The sequence below is a fragment of the Solanum tuberosum genome, unplaced genomic scaffold (genome assembly GCF_000226075.1).
Source record: "Solanum tuberosum cultivar DM 1-3 516 R44 unplaced genomic scaffold, SolTub_3.0 scf00285, whole genome shotgun sequence".
Classification (NCBI taxonomy): Eukaryota; Viridiplantae; Streptophyta; class Magnoliopsida; order Solanales; family Solanaceae; genus Solanum; species Solanum tuberosum.
The window spans coordinates 544,606-572,267 of record NW_006239208.1 but is presented as its reverse complement, the minus strand read 5'-3'; the positions used below and the strand labels follow the sequence as shown (position 1 = coordinate 572,267).

The 27,662-nt window shown below is 30.7% G+C and overlaps 2 protein-coding genes across 3 annotated transcripts in view; both read right to left on the bottom strand.

The window, feature by feature from the left end:
* LOC102583457 (protein GIGANTEA-like) overlaps positions 1-6,151 on the bottom strand; it is a 35,967-nt gene extending 29,816 nt beyond the window's left edge. The window contains exons 1-3 of one of the 2 annotated variants that reach the window (XM_006358977.2): positions 6,039-6,151; positions 4,069-4,413; positions 2,502-2,598 (exon numbers count right to left, since the gene is read on the bottom strand). In XM_006358977.2, the coding sequence (XP_006359039.1) occupies positions 2,502-2,598; positions 4,069-4,127 (156 nt within the window). In that variant the 5' untranslated portion in view covers positions 4,128-4,413; positions 6,039-6,151. The remainder of the gene's footprint in view (positions 1-2,501; positions 2,599-4,068; positions 4,414-6,038) is intronic. The other variant, XM_006358978.2, reaches the window with a different exon arrangement.
* A 13,696-nt stretch (positions 6,152-19,847) lies between these two features.
* On the bottom strand, positions 19,848-21,625 carry LOC102583127 (endochitinase EP3). The gene is made up of 2 exons (XM_006358976.1): positions 21,199-21,625; positions 19,848-20,456 (listed from the first exon to the last, which is right to left on the bottom strand). Exons 1-2 carry the CDS (start codon positions 21,614-21,616, stop codon positions 20,044-20,046), a joined length of 831 nt encoding a protein of 276 aa, XP_006359038.1. The 5' UTR covers positions 21,617-21,625; the 3' UTR covers positions 19,848-20,043.
* Between the last annotated feature and the right edge of the window lie 6,037 nt (positions 21,626-27,662).

Genomic DNA, 27,662 nt, shown 5'->3' with positions numbered 1-27,662 from the left:
GAAGTAGTAACTTGTTAATAATATATTTTGAAATGTTATATTACATTAGAAAATAATAACAAATGATAAAGACTTAATTAGTAATATAATAGAAATAATATTAAAATAATCAAAAAGTAAAATAGAGAGGTGAATAGTAGTTCTCCAAATTTGGAGAACTACTATTCACCTCTCTATAATTGAAGAATAGAGAGTGAAATAGAGAGTGCTTGGAGAACCCATTCTCTATTTTACTTTTCAAATATAGAGAATAGAGAGTAAAATAGAGATGGGTTGGAGATGGTCTAATATAGGTGCACAAAGCAATCTTGGTGACTGCTCCAACAATGCATTTTGGGTCGAGAACTTATCAGATGATCTTCCTATTGCTCTTCACAAAGGTACTGGAATAACTGCCAACCAAACTCCCATTTATACTTATTTAAGTTATCATCATCTATCACTTTCATATCATGCCTTCCTTGCTAGTTTATCATCACTCAAAGTTCCTAAGATTGTGGTAGAAGCACGGGTTCATCCAGGTTGGCATCAAACTATGATTGAGGAGATGAGTGTTTTGCATGATAATGGTACTTGAGAGCTTGTTCCTTTACCTGAAAGTAAAACCATAGTTGGTTGTCGTTGGGTATTCGCCGTTAAGGTAGGTTCGGATGGAGCTACTGATCATCTCAAAGCAAGACTGGTTGCTAAGGGATAAACTCAAATTTATGGCATCGATTATGGAGATAATATCTCCCTAGTTGCCAAGATGGCTTTTGTCTGTCTTCTCATCTCTACGGGAGTAATGAATCATAGGCCTTTTTTTCAACTGGACATCAAAAATGCATTCCTACATAAAGAACTTGTTGAAGAGGTATATATGGAGCAACCACCAGGGTTTGTTGCTCAGAGAGAGTCTAGACTAGTTTGTTAACTTTGGCAATCCCTCTATGGTCCTAAGCAGTCTCCTAGAGCATGGTTTGGTTGTTTTCGAGTTGTTGTCCAGCAGTTTGGAATGATCCGAATAGAAGCTAATCACTCTGTATTCTATAGGCATTCATCTTAAGGCAAACATATTTTTTTAATTATTTGTGTTGATGATATTGTTATCACTAGAGATGATCATGAAGGTGTTACTAAACCCAATCAACACCTCTCAAGTCACTTTCAGACTAAGAATTTGGGCAATCCAAAAGTAATTTTCTAGACATTGAAGTGGCACAGTCTGGGCATGGTATTGCTATTGCTCAAAGGAAATATGCCTTGGACATTTCGCAAAATGCCGGTATGTTGGATTGAAAACATGTGGACAGTCCAATGGATCCAAATACTAAGCTTATTCCAGGACAGGGGGAGCCTCTAAAAGATCCTAGTAGATATCGGAGAGTTGTTCACAAACTCAACTATCTTACGATCACGCGACCAGACATCTCATTTGTTGTTAGTGTAGTTAGCTAGTTTTTGCAATCACCTTGTGATAGTCACTGGAATGTAGTGATTCGCATACTGCAACACACCAAAAGCTCTCAAGGACAAGGTTTATTGTACGAAGAAAAGAGACATACCAACATTGTTGGATATTTTTATGCAGATTGGTAGGATCTCCTTCTGACAAGCGGTTCACTTCAGGTTATTGTGTTCTAATTGGAGGCAATCTAATATCTTGGAAAAGTAAAAAGCAAATTGTCGTAGCTAGATCAAGCGTAGAGGCAGAATATCGAGCTATGGCACTAGTTACGTGAGAGTTTATATGGTTGAGACAACTTCTCCGAGAATTGAAGATGGGAGGAGTTGAACCGATAACATTGATTTGTGATAACCAAGTTGCACTACATATCGCTTCTAATGCAATATTCCATGAAAGAACGAAGCACATTGAGATAGATTGTCACTTCATTTAAGAGAAGATTTGAGTTTGTATACATCATCACAAGTTTTGTCAACTCAAAAGATCAACTGGCGGATATTTACACAAAATCACTCTTGAGGATCCAGAATTGACTATATTTGTGGCAAACTAGGAGCATATGACTTATACGCTCCAGTTTGCAGGGGAGTGTTAATTATGGTATATTTGGATAGTGTAGATATGAGAATATTTAAAAAAGGTATGATTGAATAGTTTAGATATGAGAATATTCTCTGATCCCTTTAATTAGGCATTTAGGAGATTGTGTAATATTTTATTATCTTCTTTCCTTATTTGCATTGTCTCTACCAGCTATTAATCTTATTAACTTGAGGGAATGATCAATCAATTTAATTCACAATATCTCTTCTTCTTCTTCTAATTTCACATGGTATCAGAGTAGGCAGAGGTCCTAGGATCAAATCTCACTGCCACCCATATCAAAAAGAATTACCATGTGTTTGGCCCATGAAAAAAAATCAGACCCGCACATGAGGGGGCGTGTTGAGAATATAATTAACTAATAAAAGTTTACTCTCTCTAACAGTTTAAGCTTGTAGATGAAATAGTCACACACTTCAACAGGAAGCATTGAACTTAAATCGTCCATTACCAAGATAAAGAGAAAGGGAGATAGGGTAACCCCTTGTCTTAAACCCTCAAAAGTCAGGAAGAAGCCTTCTACGGACCCATTGATGATGACTGAAAATCTGACAAAAGAAATGCAGCTTTCAGTCCAACCAATCCAATTATTCCCAAACCCCATGTGATGCAAGTTTGGGAAGTGCAAAATCAAGAACCAATACAAGAAAAGATTAACATTATGTTTTAGGGTCCTTTTGATCAAGTATGGTCTACATGAAATTAAGGGCATTTATGTCTTTTCTTATCTTAGTTAACCCTAGTAGAATAAATAAAATTGAATAGAGATTATTAGGGTAGACAATATTATTAGGTGAATACTCTTGGTGAGTTGTGTGGGCTTATCTCTTTATCTCTACATTGAATATCTTTTGAATATCTTTTGGTAAGATTATTCATGTATGAGTTCACTCCTCCCTTCCCTTGAATTTAATCTTGTAATTGTTTGTTCAAATTAGAGAATTGCAAATCTACATTTGTTGGGTCTCTAATTTACTTCAATTGTGGATTGCTCTTTCTTTCTTCTCTATCTCCCTTCAATTTCTTAATTATCTCTTGAATCTCTCTATCTTGTATTCATCTTACATCACTTCCCCATGACGCCTTATTATTTGACCCCAACAAGAACGACATCTAGGCATGGTGAAGCGCCCATCTTGTGTTGCAAGTAGCTTTTGACTTGAGCACATGTGAAGTGCATCTTAAATAACACTATAAATAGGCAATAGGCAAAATATTTCACGTAAATCCAGTTGGAGTACTAGACATTATTAGAACTAGAAAACAAAGACGTAGTTGAAACATTCAAATCAAACTACACCAATTTCGATTTGGTTATCAATTTGCCTCTTAAAATTCAAAAACTAAAAGCAAGGTCAATTAGCAAAAACCAATCAAACTAAATGAGTGGCCAACTGAAGAGGAATTTATTTAGACTTTTAAAATTTAAATCATTAAGCATACAAAAAAGAACTACTACCTAAATTTGTGTAATTCTTGAGACTACTTCACTAATATATGGCATGGGTAGGTCCGTTGTAACTTAAAGCACTCTAAGATACGTTATTTTCAATATATCATGTTTGGGATAGAGTAGTCTTTCTTTCTATGTAATGCAAAAGCAATAGCACTTTTTATTATCCCTCCATCTCAGGCATTGATGTTTGGGCGGAGAAATCCTCTAGTTATTCTTCTACCTAATCATTATATTTTCTTTTCTTAGAACTGAGCAAATAAATCAGTAGTTAAGCAACTCAAACTAAACATAGATGATAAAGTTTTCAAAGATCCCTCCGTTATTCTCTTTTCGTTTGTTTTTAATTATGTTCAAGAGGGTGCGTCTCTACATGCATTACAGTTGAGAGTAATGACATCAGTAATGCATGGCAAACCCATAGTGCAGCTACATTCATCCACATGAATAAAAAATAGAAACAATCAAAGAACTGGTCTCCAAAAATATGATAAAATGTACTTAAACCCAACCTAAGCAATGAAAAATAAATAAATTATTTGTAATGTTAAGAAAATGATATCACCTTCCGTTGTTGTGCATCTTGAGGGGGAGGCCAAAATATTGAGGAGTATTGAAGGCCATCAATCCACCTCTCGCATGTAGCGGCCATATAACTGCTATCAATCCAAGAATTTTATCAATATGAGAGGATGCTACAAATTAGGCCATCAAGTACCACTTCCAATCTAGGATCCACAGATTGTAATTTCAACATCTAGGATCCTAGCAAAGGATGGTCCAGAACTTCTAACGAGCAAAACCACCTCAGAGCTTCAAGGTATCTCTGAAATAATATGCAGGTTACGGGAATGTAAATTCCCTGATTAAATAGTAAGCAGATACTAACTACAACATATGACTATTTGTCCTGCAAAACAGAAAAACACAATGATAGTCAAAACTATTAGACAGATGCATAAAGAAATAAGCATCCTCCAAGAGATAAAAAAAGAAGGTTAATTAGTTTGATCAAACCAAGCACCAAAAGTTGTGTGAAAGAAGTATTGGAGGATTTCCATAGGAAATCTAGAGGGAAAACACGCTGTTTCATATATCAAGTTTTTCATTCAATGACGGCATCCTTGCTGACACAGCGAAATATAAAACCAAAACTCTATGAAAATTAAAACATCAGAGAGAAATGATGATGAAACTGGCAAAATAGGGGAATATGGTAATTCACTTAACAGCCCATTAAATTGGCACAAACAAAAATCATATGACTACAAGGAAAATTGATTTTCAAGCTCAACAAAGAATTATACAACAACTACGCCTCAATTCCAAACTAGTTGGGTTGGATGTATGAATCCTCAATATCATAAATATATTTTGCTTGGGTCCGTATTATTTCAATACTCCATAATTATGGATTATCTAACACTAGGGGTTCCTAATATAGATGCGGAGCCACCATTGTAGCTACAGGCTTTAGCTTAAACCTTGTATTTCATATGTTTAAATAATATGTAAAGCTGCAAACCTTTTGTTTTTAGTTTATGTTTGGTGTTCCTACAGATGATTGGTTTCATTCATAGAGAAACATATTTTGTTGTGGGTTCTCTACTTATGGTATACGGCTTTGCCCCTTTATTTATAAAATCATTTATCTGATCAAAAAAATAATGTATCCAAAACCCAGTAAGCAAAATGGATTGTGACAAGAGGGAGTTGCTCGGATGGTAAGCACCCCTCACTTCCAACCCGAAGGTTGCGAGTTCGAGTCACCAAGGGAGCAAAAGGGGTGGGAGCTCCTAGGGAGGGTAAAAAAAAAAAATGGATTGTGATTCAAAATCTATAAACTAAAAATCCTCGACTCCGCCTTTGCTCTAATAATACTCTAGTGGTTATATCTTTAACTAATATACTAAGAGTTTTCAAGTAAGCACCAGTCCATAACGAGCTATATTCAAAGTAAACTTGGACAGTATGAAAATCAATCTAGGAAAACATTAGCAAGTAAAAAAACATATGTATAAATAGGCATAAGGAATACAATGGACAGAATCTATTCAACTGTAAAACTAGCAACGTGAATTGTGTGGCATGGTTGAGATCCCTCCACCCTTAATAAGACTTTTGTATTCGAACCCTCAGGAATAGAAAAAAACCTTTTGGCAGAGTCTCCCCAAAAAATGGAACCTACGGATTTAGTCGGCTTCCAATGTGAGTACAAGACACCAAGTGGAAATCCAAAAAAAAATGTTTGGTAAAACTCAACAATTCTATAAATTCCAAATTACTGGAATAACATTTTAGTTCCAATAAATATTTGTAATAACCTTATTAACAACATATATTTCTCTTGATCAACAAAAAGCGAATCTCCATACTTCCTAACCAATTTCATTATGAACTGAGGCAAAAGCAAGAAAGTTATAACAAATCAACAACAGCAGAGATATTAATTACAAATCCCATAGAGAAACGGAGCTTTAAACAACTAGAAAAAAATTCAGAGTTATAGAAGAAAATTAAAGAAAAAAATGGTACCTGAAATTGGAAGGTGAAATTTGAAGAAGATTGTTTAACAGGTTTTGGTTGGAGGAAAAAAGTAGAGAGAAAAGAAATGAATGTGAAGAGAGAGAAGAAGAGAAGAGATCTTTAGCTGAGCTCTCCCTCTTCCTTCAGATTTGCAGACGTGGCATTGAGATATTTTTCTTAGGCACTTAATGGCCATGTGTCATATGATTCAACACCATCATGAATCATCATGACATGCACCCATGACAAACACCCATAGGTCTAACCCATCAGTGGCCCCTTAAAGTTGACACGAAGTTTCACTTAGACATCTTAACCGGACGATATTTATTTTAGACACTTCATGTAGAGTCTTAATGTGTCATTTTGACACTCTTTTACCAATCAACAAAAATATATAAGGTGTGTGTTACACTCGCGAATGACGTGTAAAGTGACAAATTAAACGACGACATTTGTCATTTGCATCAAAAACAATTCTTAAATAATTATTTTTGAATAAAATAAAAGTAACCAATGAATCAATGACATATGGATTTTTGCCCAATAATATTTTTTATAAAAAAAAAACACCCCTACCCCGTCCCCCACCCCCACCATTGTCTTCTCCAAATATCTATTCATTTGCAGAAATGTCTAGGAAACCGTTTCCTTTAATTTTCTTCTCCAAATACCGTTATTCCTTTTTTCCAATAATATTTGGGCACACACCCACCAACACACTGTTCCTTTTTTATTATTTTCTTCTTCAAATATCTTTTTGTTTCTTTTTTACCCTAATTAGCAGGTTAAGAATTCACAAAAAATTAAATTTACTCCTCTGTAAAAATTAATTTCTTTCAAGAAAGAATCTCATGAATAATTTAATATTTAAATATTGAAATGGGTCTATTCCTAAATTTTCTAACACATATTCATCATTTTTCATCATTTTACTGTAACTATTTCTATTCACCATTGTTGGATATTTATGTCTGCAGGAATGGAGGCTGAAATTGGAAAGAAGAAGAAGAAAATAAAAATAAAAAAGTCGATTGAATATGTTTTTCAGGCAAAGTCATCGAGTGTATTACACTCATTGAGCCATGTAGGCAAAAAATGTCAATATGACACAACAAAAGCCGACATGAAGTGTCTAAAATGAACATCACATGTTTAAGGTGTCTAAGTGAAATTTCGTGCCAACTTTAAGGGGTCACCAATGGGTTAAGCCAACACCCATGCCACTTCATTTTGGCCAAATAGATAAATATAGAAAAAAATGAAAATTTGGATCAAATCAAATTAAAGGAAAATTACGTGAGTTGGCAAAATTATTAGTTAACTATTATTTAATGAGAAATCCGGCTCCTCTTCATTTCTCTTCTCTCCATTTTCCCGTTCTAGCATGAATTGGAGACACATGTCATAGTTTAGAATGGTTGAGATCTAATTGATTAAAGTAGAGCCCTAACCATAGTTATTTACTTCCATATATTTACTTCTTAAATATTTTTGCAATCCATTATATTTTCCCTAAATATATTAAAAACTTTTTTTCGCTGCCCTGCATACATATTTAAAACTTTTACTAAATATTTTTACTTTTTTGAAAAAAATTATAATATAGTTAAACGTTTTGATTATTCTAATAGAGTATTAAGAGCTACAATGTCTATAGAGCAATATGGACTCCATTTACTCCTAAAATTAAAAAAAAAAAAACGTCAGCTCACAATTTTTAATTTTTAATTTGGCAAATACTATTTGAGAAATGGCAAACGTTAGGGAAGAAAAGTAAAAAATCAGCAAAAAAACTACTCAAGTAATTAAGAAAAGAAATTCTTTTAAATGTATTTAGGAAAAATATAGTATAAATCTAGAATTGTTCGATTCCAAAAATATTTAAGAAGCAACTATATGAAAGTAAATAACTATGGTTAGGATTTTGCTTTAATCAATTAGATCTCAACCATTAATTCTAAATTATGACATGTATCTCCAATCCAAGCTAAAACTTGGGAAAAATGGAGAGGAGTCGGATCCTTTAATGAGGGTATAGTTTTATTTAATTGTTGTGCGTGATCAAAATTTAATATATTTTGCTATTAAATATGGGATCCACGCCTATTTTGTATACAGAAACAAAAATAGTCTTTCCAGCTTCTGTATACTCATTTGTACGAACAACAATTTTATTACTCCTCTCTCCATTCCCTAATTCACTCCTAAAATCACCCATACACATCTAATTTGAATTCTAAAATTTACTCTCCCTCCTAATCGTGATTTTACTATTGCATGTAGCCCTCCAAATTTTCGTTGGGTTTAACACAAGATTTTGCAGGCAGCTGTCCAAATTTTCGTTGGATTTAATATAAGATTTTGGAGTCAATGCATGGTCTATTGCAAAATCTAGAGAGATTGAAGAGGGAAAGTTTATTCATGAGTTGAAATCCAAGAAAAGAACGACCTAATGGCATTGCAGCAAGTTATCAATAATGCTAAGGCAAGCGGCATCAAAATAGTTGAAAGAGAAAACAAGATGTGGTTCATTAGATCTGGAGAGATATGAAGAATCACAAGTATTTGTATAAACTCAAATTGTATATAACAATTTGTATATTTTTTAGTTATAATATATACACAAACAAAATTATGATTTAATTCCATATATACATAACTATATTGAGGTGTATTTTTATATTTGTATATTTAAGTCATATATTTATATACATATACAATTATAATTACATACAAAATACAAATTGTTCTATATTTATACAAACAGTTTTATATTTTATACAAATATTTGAATATTTATAGATATGCATATACTTGTATATAGTTCTAATTAATTTGTATAAATATTGGTGTTAGTATCATAGTAGAATTCATTTTGGACAAAATATTTTATTAAAAAACGAATAGCGTGAATCGTGGGATTCCGTAAATTTTCGGTTACCGTATTTAGCGTTCATGTATCCATTTATTGTATAAATTTAAAACAAAAAAATTGAGATATACAAATCTAAGGCTCCATGGCAAACTAAACTATAATCATGGGGCGTAATTAGAGAAACTATAGCTATGGAGCATTATTTGCTTAAATCTGTTTTTGTCGATGTATGTCATGTAATGTTATTGTTTTTCCTTGTTTTCCTCGAACAGTAGTTGGAGGCACAATGTTATTGACAAAGAAAAAATATGGTCCTATAAGCACAATAAGTGTTCCATAATGAGATACACTATCACTTAATATTGTTTTACGTGTCTTATATTTTGATTTTGGCCCTCATTTTATTTTAATTCGCATCGAAAAATTATTTTAAAAGACATCAAATCAAAGTGGATCGAAGTTGGAATAACTAAATCAAACCAATTTGGTTCAAAATTCGATGCACACTTTTCAAAATCAAACTGAAATTTGATAAAATCAAACCTAAGAATCGAACGTGCACCCCTACTCAATTGTCATATTGAAACTCCATCTCAACCTTGTTTCATGTTAATTTTGCAACCTCATTGTTTATGTACTATTTAAACACAAGAGCATTATTTTGTATAAATTATTCAACGTGTGTTGATAAATATAGAAAGATATAAAATATTCAATCAAAAATACCATATTTTTTTCATACCATCTAGATTTTTACTCAAATATCCGCTTTCTAATTTATAATTCAGCTCAAATGATAAAAAGAACTCATCTTCAATACTGATTAAAAAAACTCTTATTTTTTATTACTAATAGCATTACTAAAAATATTTACTCTTATTTATTATTACTAATAGCATTACTAAAAATATTATAACTAGACAGACTTATCTAATGACTATTATCTCAAAATCATGTTCTAGAAAATATAAAATCTAATGTATATAGAAAATAATTATTATGGTGAAATATTATTAGAAAAATAGTAATTATTATAAGACGGAATACATTGAAAAGCTCTTAAACTTTTTGTAAAATTTTATCTAGACATGAATTATAACATGTTTCGATTAAACACTTTCTAGCATAATAATGTGATGTGTGAAGCTATAAAAGCTTATGACAATACCTTGAGTATAAAGTGAAACTTCATTTTTCTTGAGCATACATATTTCAAGTCTAATACCATTATTTATTTTGAGTAAAGGTGACTGTTTTATAAAGTGAGTTCAATGCATAGTACACATTTATTATATATAATAGTCTCCCTTCAACTAAATTGGTAAAGTATTCTCTTATTTTAATATTAAAATGAGTAAGAAATTGTTGATGTTATTGTGCATTTCAATTGTAACATCCCGCTTTAGAAGAGCTAAATTTAGAAAGCGCTAAATTAGAAATAGCTAAATTGAGAATTTTACAAGTTATGCTTAAGTTGTGAGTTTTGGGTCAACTTCAAACGACCATAACTTTCAGTACAGAATGAGTTAGGTGGACTATAAGATTTCATTCCCTTTCCAACTCCACTGAGTTTTCTAAGTTTCGAGTTCGAATGAGGGAGATATGCCCGTTTGAAGTTAGTATGTTCAGTTAAGGAAAGTTACCCGAATTAGTGAGGGGTATTTTGGTTTTTTCTTTACCCCATCAACTTTAAACGTGTTTAGTGATATTTTAGGGGTCTAAACTGATTTGGGTCAGTTTTACAATCCTAAATTACGCTTAGGGTTTTAGAAGAGAGTTCAAGAAGAGAAAAGAAGAAAAGGAAGAACGATCTAGGTTTCTTGCGAATCGAGGTATCTAAGTTCTCATAGTGTTGGGTTCATTCACCCACACGCCAATCATAATTTACATATTCGAATTTCATCCACAAGATTTAGTATATTTAAGTTCTTGATAAGTGTTTTTGAAGTGTTGCTTTCGTTCTTGAATTAGGATGGGTTTGATGAGTTCTGGAGATCACTGTATTGAGTTTGAGAGTTGTTTTTTAGTAGATTCTCGTGTACTTGTATTGAGTAATTGAATCTAAGGAAAATTTGAGGAAAGAAAATGATTCTAAACGAATTAGGGTCAGAAATCGAGAAAGAAAATTCGTCAAAATGTTTTGGGGGTGCTGGGGCGGCGCGCCCCAGATGCTCCAGCAGTGCGCCAGAATAGAGTCTCTGAAGTTCAGGGGCTGGCGCAGGGTCGTCTGCCCCCACCTTTTTTCCATCGTTTACAACGTCTAAGTCCTTTTAAAGTGTATCTTTACTCCCTATTGATTCTAACTACATCTAAACATATAGAGATCATTCATAACATGAATCATAACATTTAATTCATAATTCAAATTCAAGGTATAGTTAAGAGTTAAGTCTTAAGATTTCTTTCGAGTCATTTTGAGAAGTTTTTTACAATCTTTTAAAACTTCGTTTAAGACTTGAGTTCTTGAGTATGAGGTTAAGTAAAGTTGAGTTTCATTTTTCAAAATGAATATATGGGAACTAAGTATTCCCAAGAGTAAATGTTTTTACATTTAAAATAAGGAGGAAACTTTGATTTCTAAATGAGTTATGAGGAGTTTTGAGTACTATATCTTTTAAGAGCAATATTTTGAATAATAATCTCAAAGTTGAGGATGAGGAAATGTCTTTAAACATATGAGCTAAGTTATATTTTGGGAATAGTATTGAGCACCGATATGGGGACGAGTTTAGATAACTCAAAGTCCTAATAAACCATGTAACCAACGTGGGTAGAAATAGTTATACTTTTTAGATGATTCCTTATTGCTTTTTAAACATAGCTTAGTGGATCCACTTAGTTGAGGAGTTCTATACCCCGGCAAGGTATAAGACAGTTCTGGCAGCGTGGACGAGACGTTGTATCATCACATAACTCATAGTGATGGTTGTCAGTTAGAGAAACTCCCAAACAGAGTTATTTTGTATTTTTACATACAAGATGAGTTATCTTGTATTCTTAAATACATTGAGTTGTTATTTACTGCTTTAAAAGCTTTTCTTTATATCGCACTATTGTCACTGCTTTTATATTGAATTAAGTCGAGGTTGAGTTGAGTTGAGACGAGGTAAGTTGTTTCTTTAGTTCCAGTTCAAGCTTATGTCATGTTTTAGATTTTCCTTTACATGCTCGTACATTCCATGTACTGACGTCATTTGGCCTTCATCTTTTATGATGCAGATACAGGAGATCAAGGTCATCAACAAGTGCTTCGTTGATACCATAGTAGCTCGAGTTAGCTTTGGTGAGCCTCCTTGCTTCTGGAGGATCCCTCATTTATTTCTATCATATTATTTCAGTTTTGTTAGGATGATCGGGGGTCGTCCCAACATCCCTCATAGTCTTAGATGTTTCATAGATAGATAGACAGTAGTAGTTCATGAGTCTTTTTCATTTCCAATGTTTAATGCTTAGAGACTTGAGTTGCCTTTTTGGTCAGTTGAATGTTTTATTTCTAAAATATTCTGAGTATTTATTTGAGACATTTGTGTAAAGTTATACTTTTAAGTTCTTATGTTGTTGAATAAGTCTTCCGCTGAGAGTTGAGCCAGGCCAAGGGTTCGCTTGAGGCCAGAAATGATTCTCGAGTACCGGCCACATCCAGGATGTAGACTCGGGGTGTTACATCAATATTATATATTAAAATATAAAGTGCATAATAACCAGTAGTCATAAAATAAGAAACATTGGTGTCATTTGTAACTCATGTAACACAATGATATGTTCTCATCATTATCTTTTACTAATTGCACTACTAATTCTTAAATGACTATTCACATTCTTGACATTTGTTTGTGGAAGAAATCACACACCTATTTAAAGGATGTTTTGTTTCGTGTGTTGTAATAGAGAGAAAAAAAAGACAATAAGTGAATGAGAAGTATTTATTATATTGTGTTTATATTTTGAGGTTAGTGTAGTGAAAAAGAGGATTGAAACAAAAAAAAAGGTCTAATTTTTCAAAAAAATTCACTACTCAAAAGAGATAAATTTTATATTGAAGGATGATGTTCTAATGATGAAATTTTGGACTCTTTAACAAATTCAGAGTTGTTGGCGCTATACAATGTTGTTGGCTATTGTATCCTAGAGGGGACAAGCCAAAAATTATATAGTTGAACCGATATAGATTATAGAAAAAATTATCTAAATACATAACTCATTTTACCACATTTTCTAAAATTCCCTACTATTTGAAAAAATTACAAAAATTTCTACTATACTATTCTTGGGTACATCACTCTTACGTGATGTATCAGGACATATATGTCTTGTATCAACAAAGGTAATGTATCGGGACATTGAGCGATCTATGTATTGTGACATGTGTGTCTTGTATCAACAAATGTAATGTATCGGGACACGATGTATCGGACATTGAGTGATGTGTCCGAAATCGAAACGTGATGTATCAGGACGTTGAGTGATGTATCCGAAATCGGGATACGGTGTATTGGGACGTTCAGTGATATATTTGAAATCCTTAATTTAAGAGATTTTTTGTAATTTGAAAAAGAGTAGGAATAAAATGTAATTAGCTCTTAACACTATGAAATTTGTGTAAAATATATTAGATTATATCAAATTAAATTTGAATTTTCTTTAAAAGAGCAAATTATTCATACCTCAACTTAATTTTCTAGAATTATTATTTATTTTAATTTCAATTATAATTTATGATATATTCACCAATAATAATTTCTATAGAACTTACATTTCACTTTTTTAGGCAGTTTTCTACCACATGACATCCAATAAAGAAATACATTTTTTTGGTCTCATTTCCCAATTTATTTCCTTCCCTAAGTCCTAGTTCATAAACAACTAAACAAGGGACAAAAATTCATTGCCGTTTAATTACTGAAAATTGGTCTCCACATGCTGAAATAAAAAAATCCAAATGGGTTGGTGATTGAATTAAAAAAAAAAAAAAGTCCTGTATATTATTTGGAACTCTTGAAGCTGTCAACCTATGCTTAATAAAGAAAGTGATTAAGGGCCCTAAGCATGTTTTAGTTTAGTACTAATAATAGAGGTTACAATAATAATTTAAATAAACAAGGGGAGACATTGCCAATGGGACAACTGTTCACCCTGTTTGCTTTGACAGACAATTTAATAAATATGATTAATTAATTTCACTAAACACCCCTATAATGCTAGTCATTATCATGCTTTTTACTACTAGTTCTTTTTTGTTGGTTTGTTTCAAGTTACACTTGCGTTTATTTTAAGGAGGAAAAAAAAGAATATTTTTATTGCAAATATCTGTTTCATACACCCAGAAAATAGGGTTTAATGGCAAAAATTTAAATGACTAAGGTTGATTGTGATTAATTAATTTTTTTTTCAATCAGTAGGAGTAAATGTTTCTTACAATATTTAGTCCCTCTACTCGTTTAAAGAAATATCTATGAAACATTTATTTATTTATCTGTTACTAAAAAAATGATTCTAATAATTCAACTTCAAAAGTTCAGCCATTATATACTTATTATTGGAAAAAAAGAGTGAAATATTATAACTATTTTTTGAAAAAAAAAGTATTTTTGTAAAGTAATAGTTGGGGTTTGGCTGATCAATTTAAACAATACTTTTGTTAATATTAGAATAACAATTTATGTTTGCCTAAAGTTTTAATATAATATTGCTTTCGGCAAAGTTGCTACTACTCAAAAGTAATATTTTATTCTTAAAATTTTAACCAAATATATCAATTTTCTGAAATAAACACTTTTTGAAGAAAAAAAATGAACATGTTTGCTTCCAAGAATTTTGGCCAAACAATTAGCCACTTAAAACCAAAAGAAAAAATTGTTTTCTTTTATCTTATTTATTTTAATTTTATTTATTTATGGGGTAATAATGTTTTAATCATGATTGAGGTATGAAGTATAGGTCAACTAACACCTCAAATCAAAAGGTATAATATTATAATTTGAGTGCAACTAACACCTCAAATCAAAAGGTATATAAAAAAAATAATGCAAGGGATGAAGAAACGGGCAGGGGAAATATCTACCCGAGTGTCAAGTTATTTGAAGTAGAGGAAGGTGTAAACTAATAGCACGTTTGGACTGGTTTAAAAAGAATAGTTTTTTTCTTAAAAATAAAAAATTAAATTGAAATAACTTTTAAGTCAAAAAAAATAGGAAGAGATATATTTTTGGTTTTTAACTTATTTTAAGTCATTTTTGTTCTTGTCAAACATTTTCTAACTTATTTTAAGTCATTTTTTATTTTGTTAAATACTTTCACAAGTCACAAAATAACTTGAAAATAAATTTTACCAACTTTTAAGTCAATCGAAATCGCCTATGCGTGTATAGTGATTCAGTGGGTGACAACAAAGAAAATGGGCAGCAAAGTTTTGAGGGGCAGGGGACATAAATATCTTGTGGAGTAGAAGATATTTTGAACAAGGGCCTCATATTATATCCAATGGCTAACAACCATTTGATTTTATTTTCATTTAAATTGTCAAATTTGATTTAATTGTACACGTGGCGCAATTCCCTGTGAGATTTAAATCTCCTTGTAAGATATACTATATTCTTCTATATATCTTTCACATGGGACCCACCGTTTCAATGGACATCATCATGGCAACATTCATGTCATGCATACATATTAACGTTTCGACTTTTCATTGGTCAACCAACTAATTGTTGAAATGAATTTTTCTTCTTCATTTTTTGGGTTAAATATTTTTTTATATGCGTCAAGGATCGTTCAGTTTAGATACAAATTATGTTCGGATAAATTAGGCTAGAATTAATTAAGTTGGAATTAATTTTTATTGCTTGTTTAATTTGTCATATTTAAACTTATATTCATTGGATAATTTTTAAGAATAAGTTGTTTGTGTTACAAATAAATCCCTCCACCCTAATTAGTGTTTTTCTTTTTTTTTACATTTTCTTTACAAGTTTTAGTTATTCATTTTTAAATATAAAATTTTCATCTTATTTAGCTTAAATATTTTTGTATTTTCTTTGCAAGCTTTAATTATTCATTTTTAAAAATAAAATTTTCATCTTATTTAGCTTAAATATTTTTGTATGTGCATTTCTATGATTGTGTTTTTAAAATTAAAACGAGAAAATATAGGAAATACATTGAGGGTAATTATTGACATAAATTAACGCTCATTCAAAAAAAAAAAGGATATTCAACAAATGTATAATATGCATTATGTATATCATGAATTAATGAATATAAGTATTTTTTTATCGTAAAAAGGTCACTTAGGTTAACCAGATTACATAGTAAAATTACTTATTTTTAAAAAATTATTTCATGAAGCAGTAAATCAAATTCCAACTAGGGGTTCGTTTGGCAAATTCCAACTTAGCTTAAATTCCATAATTTGGATTAGATTCTTAAAGAATCTGCCATAGAACAATCTAGAACTACATAATTATTCCAAACAATCATGATTTGTAACATGTAAATTTTATTTTATTTTGTTTGGAAAAATGTTAAAACAAGGTATTAATTTTAAATATGCTAGCTATCATACTTTATGGTTTGTCATTCTTTTTTGGGACAGGTAGTAGTCTCAATTTCAATTTGTGTCCTATTTTAATCGAGTGTAATGTTTTTTTTTTTTTTTGAGATAAATGTCCAAAACACATTTAAACTATCTCATTTTTTTGAGTTTCATATCTAAATTATTGAGAGTGCGAGTTTCATACCTAAACTATCACTTTTTAGTTTGAGAAACACACCTCAGTGGTGTGTGTAATGCATTGTCTCTTTTATTTGAAAAAACCTTGACACATGACATTTCACATGGATAAAATATCCACCTTGACAAAAATTAAATAATAAACTATCAATATTAATTAAAAATTAAAGATTGCAGTGTTACAATCCATAAAAAGAAAAAAAAATTAAATTATTTTTTTACCCCACTCCACCACCTCCTCCATGTACCCCCCCCCCACGACAATCCCCCATCCTTTTTTTTAAAAAAAAATCTTTTATAAAACCTTTTTAAAAAATTCATACGTCAGCCTCCCCCTCCCAAAAAAAACACCATGCACTCATCCTCCCCCCCCACAAAAAAAAATAAATAATATTATTTTATTTTTTAAAAAATAAAAATTCTACCCCATCCTATTTAACCCTCCGTTCCTAATTTTTATTTTTATTTATATTTTTCTCATTTTGTGTTAGATATGTACGTACATATATTTTTAGAATTTTTTTTCTACTAGTGTACAAATATAACATAAATAAATAAAAAATTAAAAAAAGTCTTGCGGTAAAAATAAAATAATATCTAAATTAGTATTTGAGGAGGGATGAAGTGAAAGAAAAATTAGATACTTTTATAAAAGAAATTTAAACTAAAAAAATGAGGGTGGGGCTACGGTGAGAGGAAGTGATGGAGTGGAGTAAGAAAAATATTTTACATTTTATTTTACAAAAAAATATTGTTTTTTTGGAATAATAATTATTTAATATTTAGTTTTAACTAATAATAATAATTTATTTAATTTTTGTCAAGGTTGAATGTTTTGTCCATGTGGAGGTGATGTGATAATTTTTTAAAATAAAAGAGATAGTGTATTACACACATCATGATGAGAGCGGTATAAAAGAGAGAGGTGTGTTTCTCAAACTAAAAAGTGATAGTTTAGGTATGAAACTCACACTTTCAATAGTTTAGGTATGAAACTCAAAAAAGGGTACAATTTAGGTGTGTTTTTGACGACAACAACATATCAGTGAAATCATACGAGTGAAGTATGAAGAGAGTTATAGTGTACGCAGACGTACCTTATCACTACCTTGTGGAGATAGATATGTTGTCTTTGAAAGATCCTCAACGCAAGTATAACAAATTAAATTCAAGTACAAAGAATAAGAAAACATAACAACTAACAAGAGGAACAACGTAAATCTTACGAGAAAGGAACCACAACACATAATAGTATGATAATCGAAACACTATAAACAATAGAAGATGATAGACATCACAAGCAAACCTACAATATACAATCCAGTTAGAACAACGACAAATACCAACAAGCCTAAATCCTCAAAAAGTAAGGCAATACTCCACTCTTTAGCTATTAATGTTCTATCCTAACACACGTCCTCCAAACCTTCCTATTTAAAATTGTGATGTTCTCAATAACTTAAAATTGTGCGTCCGATTTAATTACCGCTTCCCAACGCCTAATTATTTTTATTTTAACTAGAACAAAATTCAAAGAGGGGAGAGTGGGGGGTTTAAGAAGCACTAATAAAATAATCAAAATGTCAATGGAACAATCTAGAACAATGAAGTGAAACTCCTCCTAAGCACTCAAATAAAATAGAGAAAAAAGTTAAGAGGACGGTGCCAACTGATAAAGTTGTGATTAAATTAATTGGTCACCTTGTTATAATATTAGTAATTAATTAAATAATGAGTTATTTGTACGAAAGTATCAAATGGGGTATCGTGGCTTCCTATTAGCCGTCCACTTGTTACTCATGTATAATCTTGCCTCTATCATACGGACTCTACACTCCATAGGACCAATCAAAGTCACATTAGCTAGTTTATTTGAATGATTATTAAAATATTTATATTTAATATATATAATTTATCATTATTTCATTTACTAATTTTATTGTTAACTGTCACTTTTATCGTCACTTACAATCACCATTGTTGTAAATCATCATAATTAGCTATCATTAGCAATCATCATCAATTACTACTAACTATTAAATACCATCATTATCCATCGATATGTATCGCCAATTGTTGTGATCATTCACCATTATCATTAGCTATCATTAATGTCCACCATAACTATTCCTGCCTACCACCAACTATCATGATCAACAATTACTATTAATCACTAATGTCAAACACTATTACCACTAGCTACTATCCATAACAATTACTACCACCCAACATATATAATCCTCAATTGACACCCACAAGTAAAAGCGGATCCAAAATTTAAAAGTGAAAAGGGAACTACTGGGCTGAGACTACAGCATATCAAGCCCAGAACGTCTTGCAAGCCCAGCCCAGCCCATTGAGGTCAGTTATAACCCAAAGTGACCTATAGCACAAAGTTTTGAAATTTCACCTATAAAATGTGATATAGTAATGTGACCTTAAATAATTCATGGTTTAAAATGTTTAAAATGGCTAACTATAATATTTTTGTTTTTTTTTATTTAAAAAAAGGAGCAAATATATGTAATAAATCAAACCAAACAAAAAATAATCTCAATTAATCCATGCGACATATAGTAATCTTTACAATATGATTAATCTTTGCATAATTATATATCTAACTAGAGTACTAAAGACAAAATAAAAATGGGATTAGATAAAATCCAACAAGAGGTTACCTAATCTAGCTGACGACAAAGATAAATAAATACTAAAACATTCCACTTATAAATCTTTTAGTTAAGATCTACATCAAAATTTAGGTACGTTAGAAAACTATATTTAACAAAAATTTCCTCAACTATTTTATCATCAATAAAGTAATATCATCCGTGCGAATAAACTAATCTATCTATATATATCTAAAACATGTATCTTAAAATACAAAATATCGAACAATAAAAATATCTCTTACAAAAATAAATTGATTTTACCAAAAATATTACTCCACTTTTATCGGGTGAAAATGTAATATTTAGTGCTTTATCTATAAGTTATGAAATTAAAGTTAATTAGGATTTATTTTTTTTTCAAACTCAGAACTTTACTTATCATACATCTTAGAATTCCATGTCTTGCATTTTATATATATTCTCTTCCTTTCAAAATAATTGTCACGTTTTGCTTCTAGAGAGTCCATTAAATTAAATTTGATTAGATTAAATAAAGTATTTTAAAACCAAACTTTAAATTTAAAAACTGCATATAAAAATACTATAAATTGTAATTCTTCTCATATATAATCAATACAGTGTGAAAATACATCAAAGAATATTCTTCAAAGTACAAATAAAAGGAGTACAATATATACTATGTATATTTATTTTAAACAAAAATCAAGTATAACAATAAACTCTTATTCAATTTTCATAAAATCTATATGATTTAAATTCCAAGTTGTTAATTAACTAACAAGTAAGATTATCCCCAGTATCAACACCAAGTTGTTGACAATATTGAGTATAATACTCAACCCTTCTAGCAACAGTTTGTGGATTACCACCATCACATTCAAGTTGTCCATTAATAGCTCTAATTGTTGGACCAAATCCTTGTCCAGAAGTAATTAAAGAATGACAATTATTCATCCAATACCATAAAGCTGTTTTGAATGAAATAACACCATCTCTTCCTACTATGTCTGGGTCATTTAATCCGTCAAATCCAATTGATTGTCCTGCTGGACCATAATTAAAGTTCCATGATAGTTGAATTGGTCCTCTACCAAAGTAGTTTTTACCTGATACACAAGGGTACTCTGTGTTGGTCTCATCACAATAGTCTCCTGATGGACCATTTATCTCATTTATGTAGCACATGTCTGTTGTGTAAAGTCAAAAGAAACAAGGAATTAGTTAATTAGTTGTAGTAGTATGTACGTATATGATCACTACTTAAAAAAAGTGTCGAAGAAACTACAAGAAATTAATTAGTTGTAGTACATACGTATATGATCGATCTATTATTAAAAGGTTGGTAAAGTTCTCGTCGGTAAAAAGATCGATGAAAAAAGTCTCATATTGGTGATTAATAAGATTGGTGATCTGCTACTATGCTTATAAGGTTTGGACAATTCTCCTCCCTTTAGAGTTAACTTTTGAGGGTGTGAGTTATGTCCAAGATCTAACCGATTTCTGGAGGTTGATACGGCCTTCATGAGGTTGGTTTTTTAATTTACGTAATCATAAAATGCACCAATTGTTTTGAACCTCTATCTTTTTTACAAGAGTTAGATGATTTGGATGGTAATTAAGCACTCCTAACGTGAATTCGAGTTCGCAAAGAAATAAAAAAAGTGGTATCTCCTAGTCCGGTAAAAAAAATTTTAAAAAAAATAATCATTTTTTGTGTGTAGGATACATTTCTATATCTTCAACACTATATCTTATTTTTGAAAAAACTGATCTAATGCAAAACACCAAGGTCGATTTGCATTTTTCCGATTTTTGACGCTAAAAACCCAATCCTTTTTATAGTTTTTTTTAGTGTAATGATACGTAAATTAAATTTATAAGACCACTAAAGCATCTGTTTTAATTAAAAATAAGTGCAAGGAAACTTACGTCCAGTTTCATGTGTAACATGAGCGAAGAAAGCAGCAATCTCACGCTTAGAATCATCACTAGAACCAACAGTTCCAAAATTACTATAAGATTGAAGAGCTTCGAAAAATCTCTCTCTTGTATAAAACCCTTTTCCTTCACAACTAGAAGCAGCTTGATCAGCAATTCCATTAAAGAATGCATCAGTTACAACATCAGAAACCGAAACTCCATTATTATTATTGCTTGGAGTAGTACTAAAACAAGGTCCTCCTTGACACCCTTCACCACAATAATCATTCCCCGTTCCACAATAACCCCATCTACTGCAACACAAATCCGATGAACAACCACAATTTTGTGCCAAGATTAGTCTTGATGATGCTATAGCTAATGTGAAAACGAGAAAGAAATATGTTTTTGATGAAGAGAAGTTCATTTTGTTGAGTTGTGTGGAGGGAAGGATGGGGAGGGGGGGTATTTATAGATGTATGGGAAATTGAGAATTACTATACATGAACCACTATTGTTGAATTGTTCAAAATTTTAATAATAATGGACCAAACTTTTATTCATATTAGTTGACTTTGACATTTTTGCATTTATATGATTTTGTCAAAAAAACTATTCATGTGCTAGGTGTAGCTAGCTTTTTCTTATTTTTCTTTCTCCTTCTAGAATTGAACATACCATGCAAGTTGCATAAATTTGAGTCAAACATATATATATTAATTGTGTAATTAAATATATCCGATCAAATATTAAGTTTGTAATTTTATCATAATTATATTATAGCAGATAAATATATCTTTTTAATTATTATGTATATGTAATTATATTAGAGCGACCTTTTTTTTGACTTCCAAATAGATTGCAGCAGTTTGAAGCGTTTTTTATATTTTATTCAATGATAATAGATTCAGATTATTGGATGATAAGAACCTAAAAAAAACACTGTTTTGACCATGAAAGTTCACAATATTAGTCATATTAATTAAAATATGAGTATATAATAATCATTCTGATATTGATAGTTTGAATGTACTTTTCAAATTAAGAGTATTGAGAAAAATAATATATAGAGAAAATACTCAATACTTTAATGGGAAAAGGGTATGATATACCCCTTAACTTTGTCATTTGGAGCAAATATGCTCCTCGTTATGAAAGTGACTCGTATATACCCTTACCGTTATACAAACGGCTCACATATACCATTTTATACAAATGACTCACATATACAAATGGCTCACGAAAGTGAGAAAAATAATTTTAATAACGAGGGGTATATGTGAGTCATTTGTATAACGGTAAGGGTATATATGAGTCAATTTCATAATGAGAGATATATCAGCTCTAAATGACAAAGTTGAGAGATATATCATGACCTTTTCCCTACTTCAATTGATATGTAATAAGATAAACACTGCTTTTGTATTTTGCTCATTGACTCATTCATCGTTAACTAAAAAACATTAATACGTAAATGTAATTTTAATAATATTAGGTACGTACAATCATTTACAAGGTTTAATAGGACAAATGCTAGTGGTGACTGGTAAGAATGTTCATACTATATAATATAATAATCACTAAAATATGAAGGATGCGATATTAAAAAAGGTTCTTAATGAACTTTAATTTAACTTATAAACTTTATTTATTAGGATATTATTAATTCATGGACCGATTGAAATAAAAATAAATACTTTATCAACATGGATTTTGAACTTGTGGTGTATCGGCGATGAAACTGTTTCATCTTTAACAAGAAATTTCAAGTTTCAGCCCTGAATGTGAAGAAAATTTCGTTGAGAGCATCACCTCCGAATTAGCCTTATAATAAGTGATCCAAATTTAATTGAAGTACTAATATGATCTCCTAGAACGGAAAAAAAAAAAAAAAACTTTTTGTGTGGACCGTTGTGGGGATATATAGTTAATGAGGTGAACAATTTGGACCGTAACATTGTGGGTATCTCTAGGAAAAAAAATATTTATTTTCTCTTCAACCTAAACTAAAAAAAAAAAAAAAAGTGAACTCCTCGACCAAATCTATATATAATATATAAAAAATATTCAAAAGTATTTGCGGGATGCCTTTCTTTTTGATGGTCTTTATAATTTTCTTACTATTATTTATTTAATAAAAATTTGTGAACTGAAATATCTTTAATAATACATTTATCTTGTCGGATAAAAGTTTTGTTTGAATAAAATCATAAATTATTCCTTTTCAAGTATAATTTTGTGAATTTTGAAAGTAAACTTATATTATATCGATAAAATTTCGTAAAAATCAAAATTTGACTTATAGTGTATAATTTGTGCCTTACAAATTTTGCTTTGTAAGACATAATTTGTGCCTTGTAAATTTATTTTATCTTACGATTTTTACTTTTATCCTTTTCGGTGTCACAAACATTTTTGACCACTGTTTTTCTAAAACACTTTTCAAATGGAGAATAAATTATAAATTTAAGAGACAAAAATTAAAAACTAGCGCAAAAAAACCGAGTTAACCTTGTCAGTTTAGCAAAACACAGGGGACATGAACTTTATTTGGTTGAGTAGTCATTGGTTTCTTATAATTTGTTGACAAAGTGATAACATAAGAGAAAAGTGTCAAAAATAACTTAAAATATCGTTTTTTTAGTTTTATATCTAATCTATTAAGAGTGAAAGTTTTATACCTAAATTATCACTTATTAGTTTGATAAGTACATTTTCTCTTTTATTATACTCTCTTTATGGTGTGTCGACTACACTCTATCTTTTACTATTAAACAAAAAATTGTGACATCACATTCTACATGGACAAAACATTTCAACTTGACAAAAATTAAATAAATTATTAGTATTAGTTAAAATTTTATCCTAAAAAAATATTTTTTATAAAAGTAAAAAATGTATATATTTTTCTTACCCACTGCATCACTTCCTCTCACCCCCCCCCCCCCCAATTTTTTAGTTTTTCTTTGTTCAAATTTCTTTTATAAAAGTATTTAACATTTTTTACTTCATCTACCCCCACCCCCCTTCAAATAATAATTAATAATTTAGATATTATTATTTTTAAAAAAAAATTCTTCCCACTCCACCAAACCCACCTCTTTTATTTTTTTTTTCTCATTTTGTGTTAGATATATACATACCTTTTTAAGAAAGTATTTTTAACTTGCCACAAAACTTTTTTTAAAATAAATTTTTTATTTATGTAATATTTAGTACACAAGTAGAAATTTTTTTTCCTAAGATATATATACATATCTAACACAAAACGATAAAAATGTAAAAAAATAAAATAAAATAAATTAGGAGCACAGGGTGAGATGGGTGGGGTAGAAAATAATATCAATTTTTTTTTGGAAATGAGTGAGTTTTTTTTTTTTTTTTTTGGGGGGGGGGGGGCGGGGGGTGGTGGAGGGGGGGAAGAAAAATAACTAAAATTTTATTTTTAAAATTTTCTTTTGGAGATAGAAATACTTTAATCTTTAATTTTTTTAATACTAATAGTTTATTATTTAATTTTTGTCAAAGAGGAATATTTTATCCTTGTGGAATGTCATGTGTCAAGGTTTTTCCAAATAAAAGAGAGATTGTATTACACACACCACTGATGTGTGTTTTTTAAATTAATAAGTGATAGTTTAGGTATGAAACTCATACTCCCAATAATTTAGATATGAAATTCAAAAAAAGGAGATAGTTTAAATACATTTTTTATACATATTATTTTTAATGGAATCGTTAAAATCATTCTATATTGATTTACGTAAGGTAATTTAAGTGAAATGAGAGACTTAGCTTAGTGAAAGAGATTCAGCCAAAGGTCAACACTTGGGAATTGGTAGTAAATAAGATTTTTATAGAACTCTTGTATAGTTGTGATTTACGCGTCGAATCGAGGGGAAGATAAGACACACATTTGTTTCTTGATTAGCCTACTTGGCATGGAGAGTACCTTAGATTTTGAAGACAACATCTCAAATGTATACAACACATATCCTCATTTGATTGAGAGGACGATAAGGTAGTGAGTTATGTATTGGAATTTACCAATCAAGTGAAACTTTAGATAATTAGGGGTCGTTTGGTAGGGAGTATTAGGAGAAATAGTCCTTGTATTATGTGTGATATTATGTAGTATTATGTTTGGTAGAAATTTTGGGTCTATGTATAACTAATCCATGGATTAGTTATTAGTTATACACCCTCCATGGTATTATAGGGTGTATAACTAATACCTTTCATTTGGTGGTATTAGCAATACATGAGATCTAATACCATGGGATTAATATATGTAAAGATAAAAATACTCCCTCAAATCCTTTCATTTTATTTATTTTCTTGGTTTTATGTTTTATATTTGTACTAATAAATTTATTTAAATCGATTAGCTTACAAACTTTATTATTTAAATAGAGTTATTGCTAAAATATGAGTTATTTAATCTAATTATTATTAATATAAAATCTTATAATCGGACTACTATGCTAATGTTGATGTATGAATTTAAGAGCTATTTTTGCTATTTAAAAACATCTTGAGTATAAAAATAGTTTAATTTATTTTGCTATTCTTTAATTTTATGATAAAGAGCGATTTTGTATGATAAAAGTCCTAAATTGAATGATTTTATTGATGTAAAACAATGTTCAATAAATTTTTTCTATAAATTCTTATAGTCGTGTGACCTTTTGAGATATTAACTTCAATTTATTAAGATGACAATTATTTACCCTCAAATAATTTAAGTGAGAAAATAGCGAACTTTGGTGATAAAATTTTCCTTCTCCTAGCTAGTTAAAGGGATAAAAAAAATTAATATTGTTTGTCAATTATCTACCTCGACCCAATTACATAAAATAGAAAATCTCATAATAACTCAATGGTATAATTGGAAAGAAGATTTTTTTGTAGAGTTTTAAACCCCATACAAAATTAGGTAGTAAACAACGAACCAAACACTTGATAAAAATAATCCATGCATTACTAATCCAAGCATTACCAATTCCTGCACTATTGATCTTTGTACCAAATGACCCCTTAGTGTCTAACCAATTGAGCCACACTAAAGTATTTTAGCCATTCTGTAACACCCCGACTTTTCAAAACGTCTAAATTAACTCGTATCTTCGTGGAAAGACAAGGAGGGTGAGTAATAAATTAAAAATGATGTGTTATGTGATATTTTAAGTGTTCAAGTGTTGTATCTCAAGTTTTGAAGTTAGGTAAGTGGCAAAATAAAAGTTGGCGAAAGTTACCGTAAATTCCTTTTTAAAGATTTATCTGAAATTTGAGTCAAATGTCTCGGATGTTTTCTCCCAATCTATTAGGAGTTATGGTCCCCGCAAGCTATGAAATCGAAGGTCTATGAGTCTAGTTTCCAACGCATCAAACCGTTCGTTCATACGACTTCAGAATAGAGAGATATTTGCATTTTCGTTGGACTGCGCAAGCATGCACGTGAGATGGGGCCCTAAGTCGGTGGAATGTTACATATATCTTCTCCTTCGACCTTTTTCTTAATTTTTAAGCTAAAAACCAGAGAAATTAGAGAAACCCATTTCTAGGATCAAGTGAAGTATAAATTTTCTCGACTTAAGTCCTTGACAAAATTTGTTCTACGCGTTGGGCTCATCATCGTGGTATAATTTGTTTTATCGATTGCGTAGCATATCACACTTTAGTGTTGGGACAACAAGGGTTTGAATATATTTGAAGGTTTTGAGGTGAATTACAAACCTAAGATCGAGGTAAGACCCTTCTTTCATCGACTTTAGCTTTTATAAGTAACAAACATCAATTTGCGATGGAAACACACATATTTTATCATATTGTCATGGTATCTTTTATTTTTGTGTGTTGATTATGGTCCTACCTTGTTGTAGTATTGAGGGAGTTATGAGTTAAAGTCGTTAGGCCACGTGAATTTAGCGAAAAAGGTATGTTAAGGCTATTCTGTTCCTATGACATGTTTCCTTAAAGCTTAGGAGCAATGTAATTGAGTTGTTATCGTTGTTATACTTATAGCCATTATTGTTGATTGTTGGCTGCTCGAGTGCATATAATCCTCTCTTATCGGGATTCTTATTTAGTAGTAGCATTCGTATGTTGGATGCGACTTAGAGGCTATTTGTATAGGTTGCTTATAATTAAATTGCTCGCTTTTAGCTGTTGGATTGTTATTGTTACCTTTGGGCTATTGTGGTTAGCTGCAGGAATGTGATTTATGCCTAGAAGGGTTATGTTCTGCCTACAGGGCTATATGGACGCCTAAAAGGGCTATGAATTGCCTACGGGGCTATATTGATGCCTAGAAGGGCTATGAGTTGCCTACATGGATATATATTAACGCCTAAGAAGGCTATGTGCTTTCTACAAGGTCATGTTGTTGCCTCAGAGGGCTATGAATTGTTTATAAGCTATGTTGATGCCTAAGAGGGCTATGTGACTACCTACGGGGCTAGGGGACTACCGAT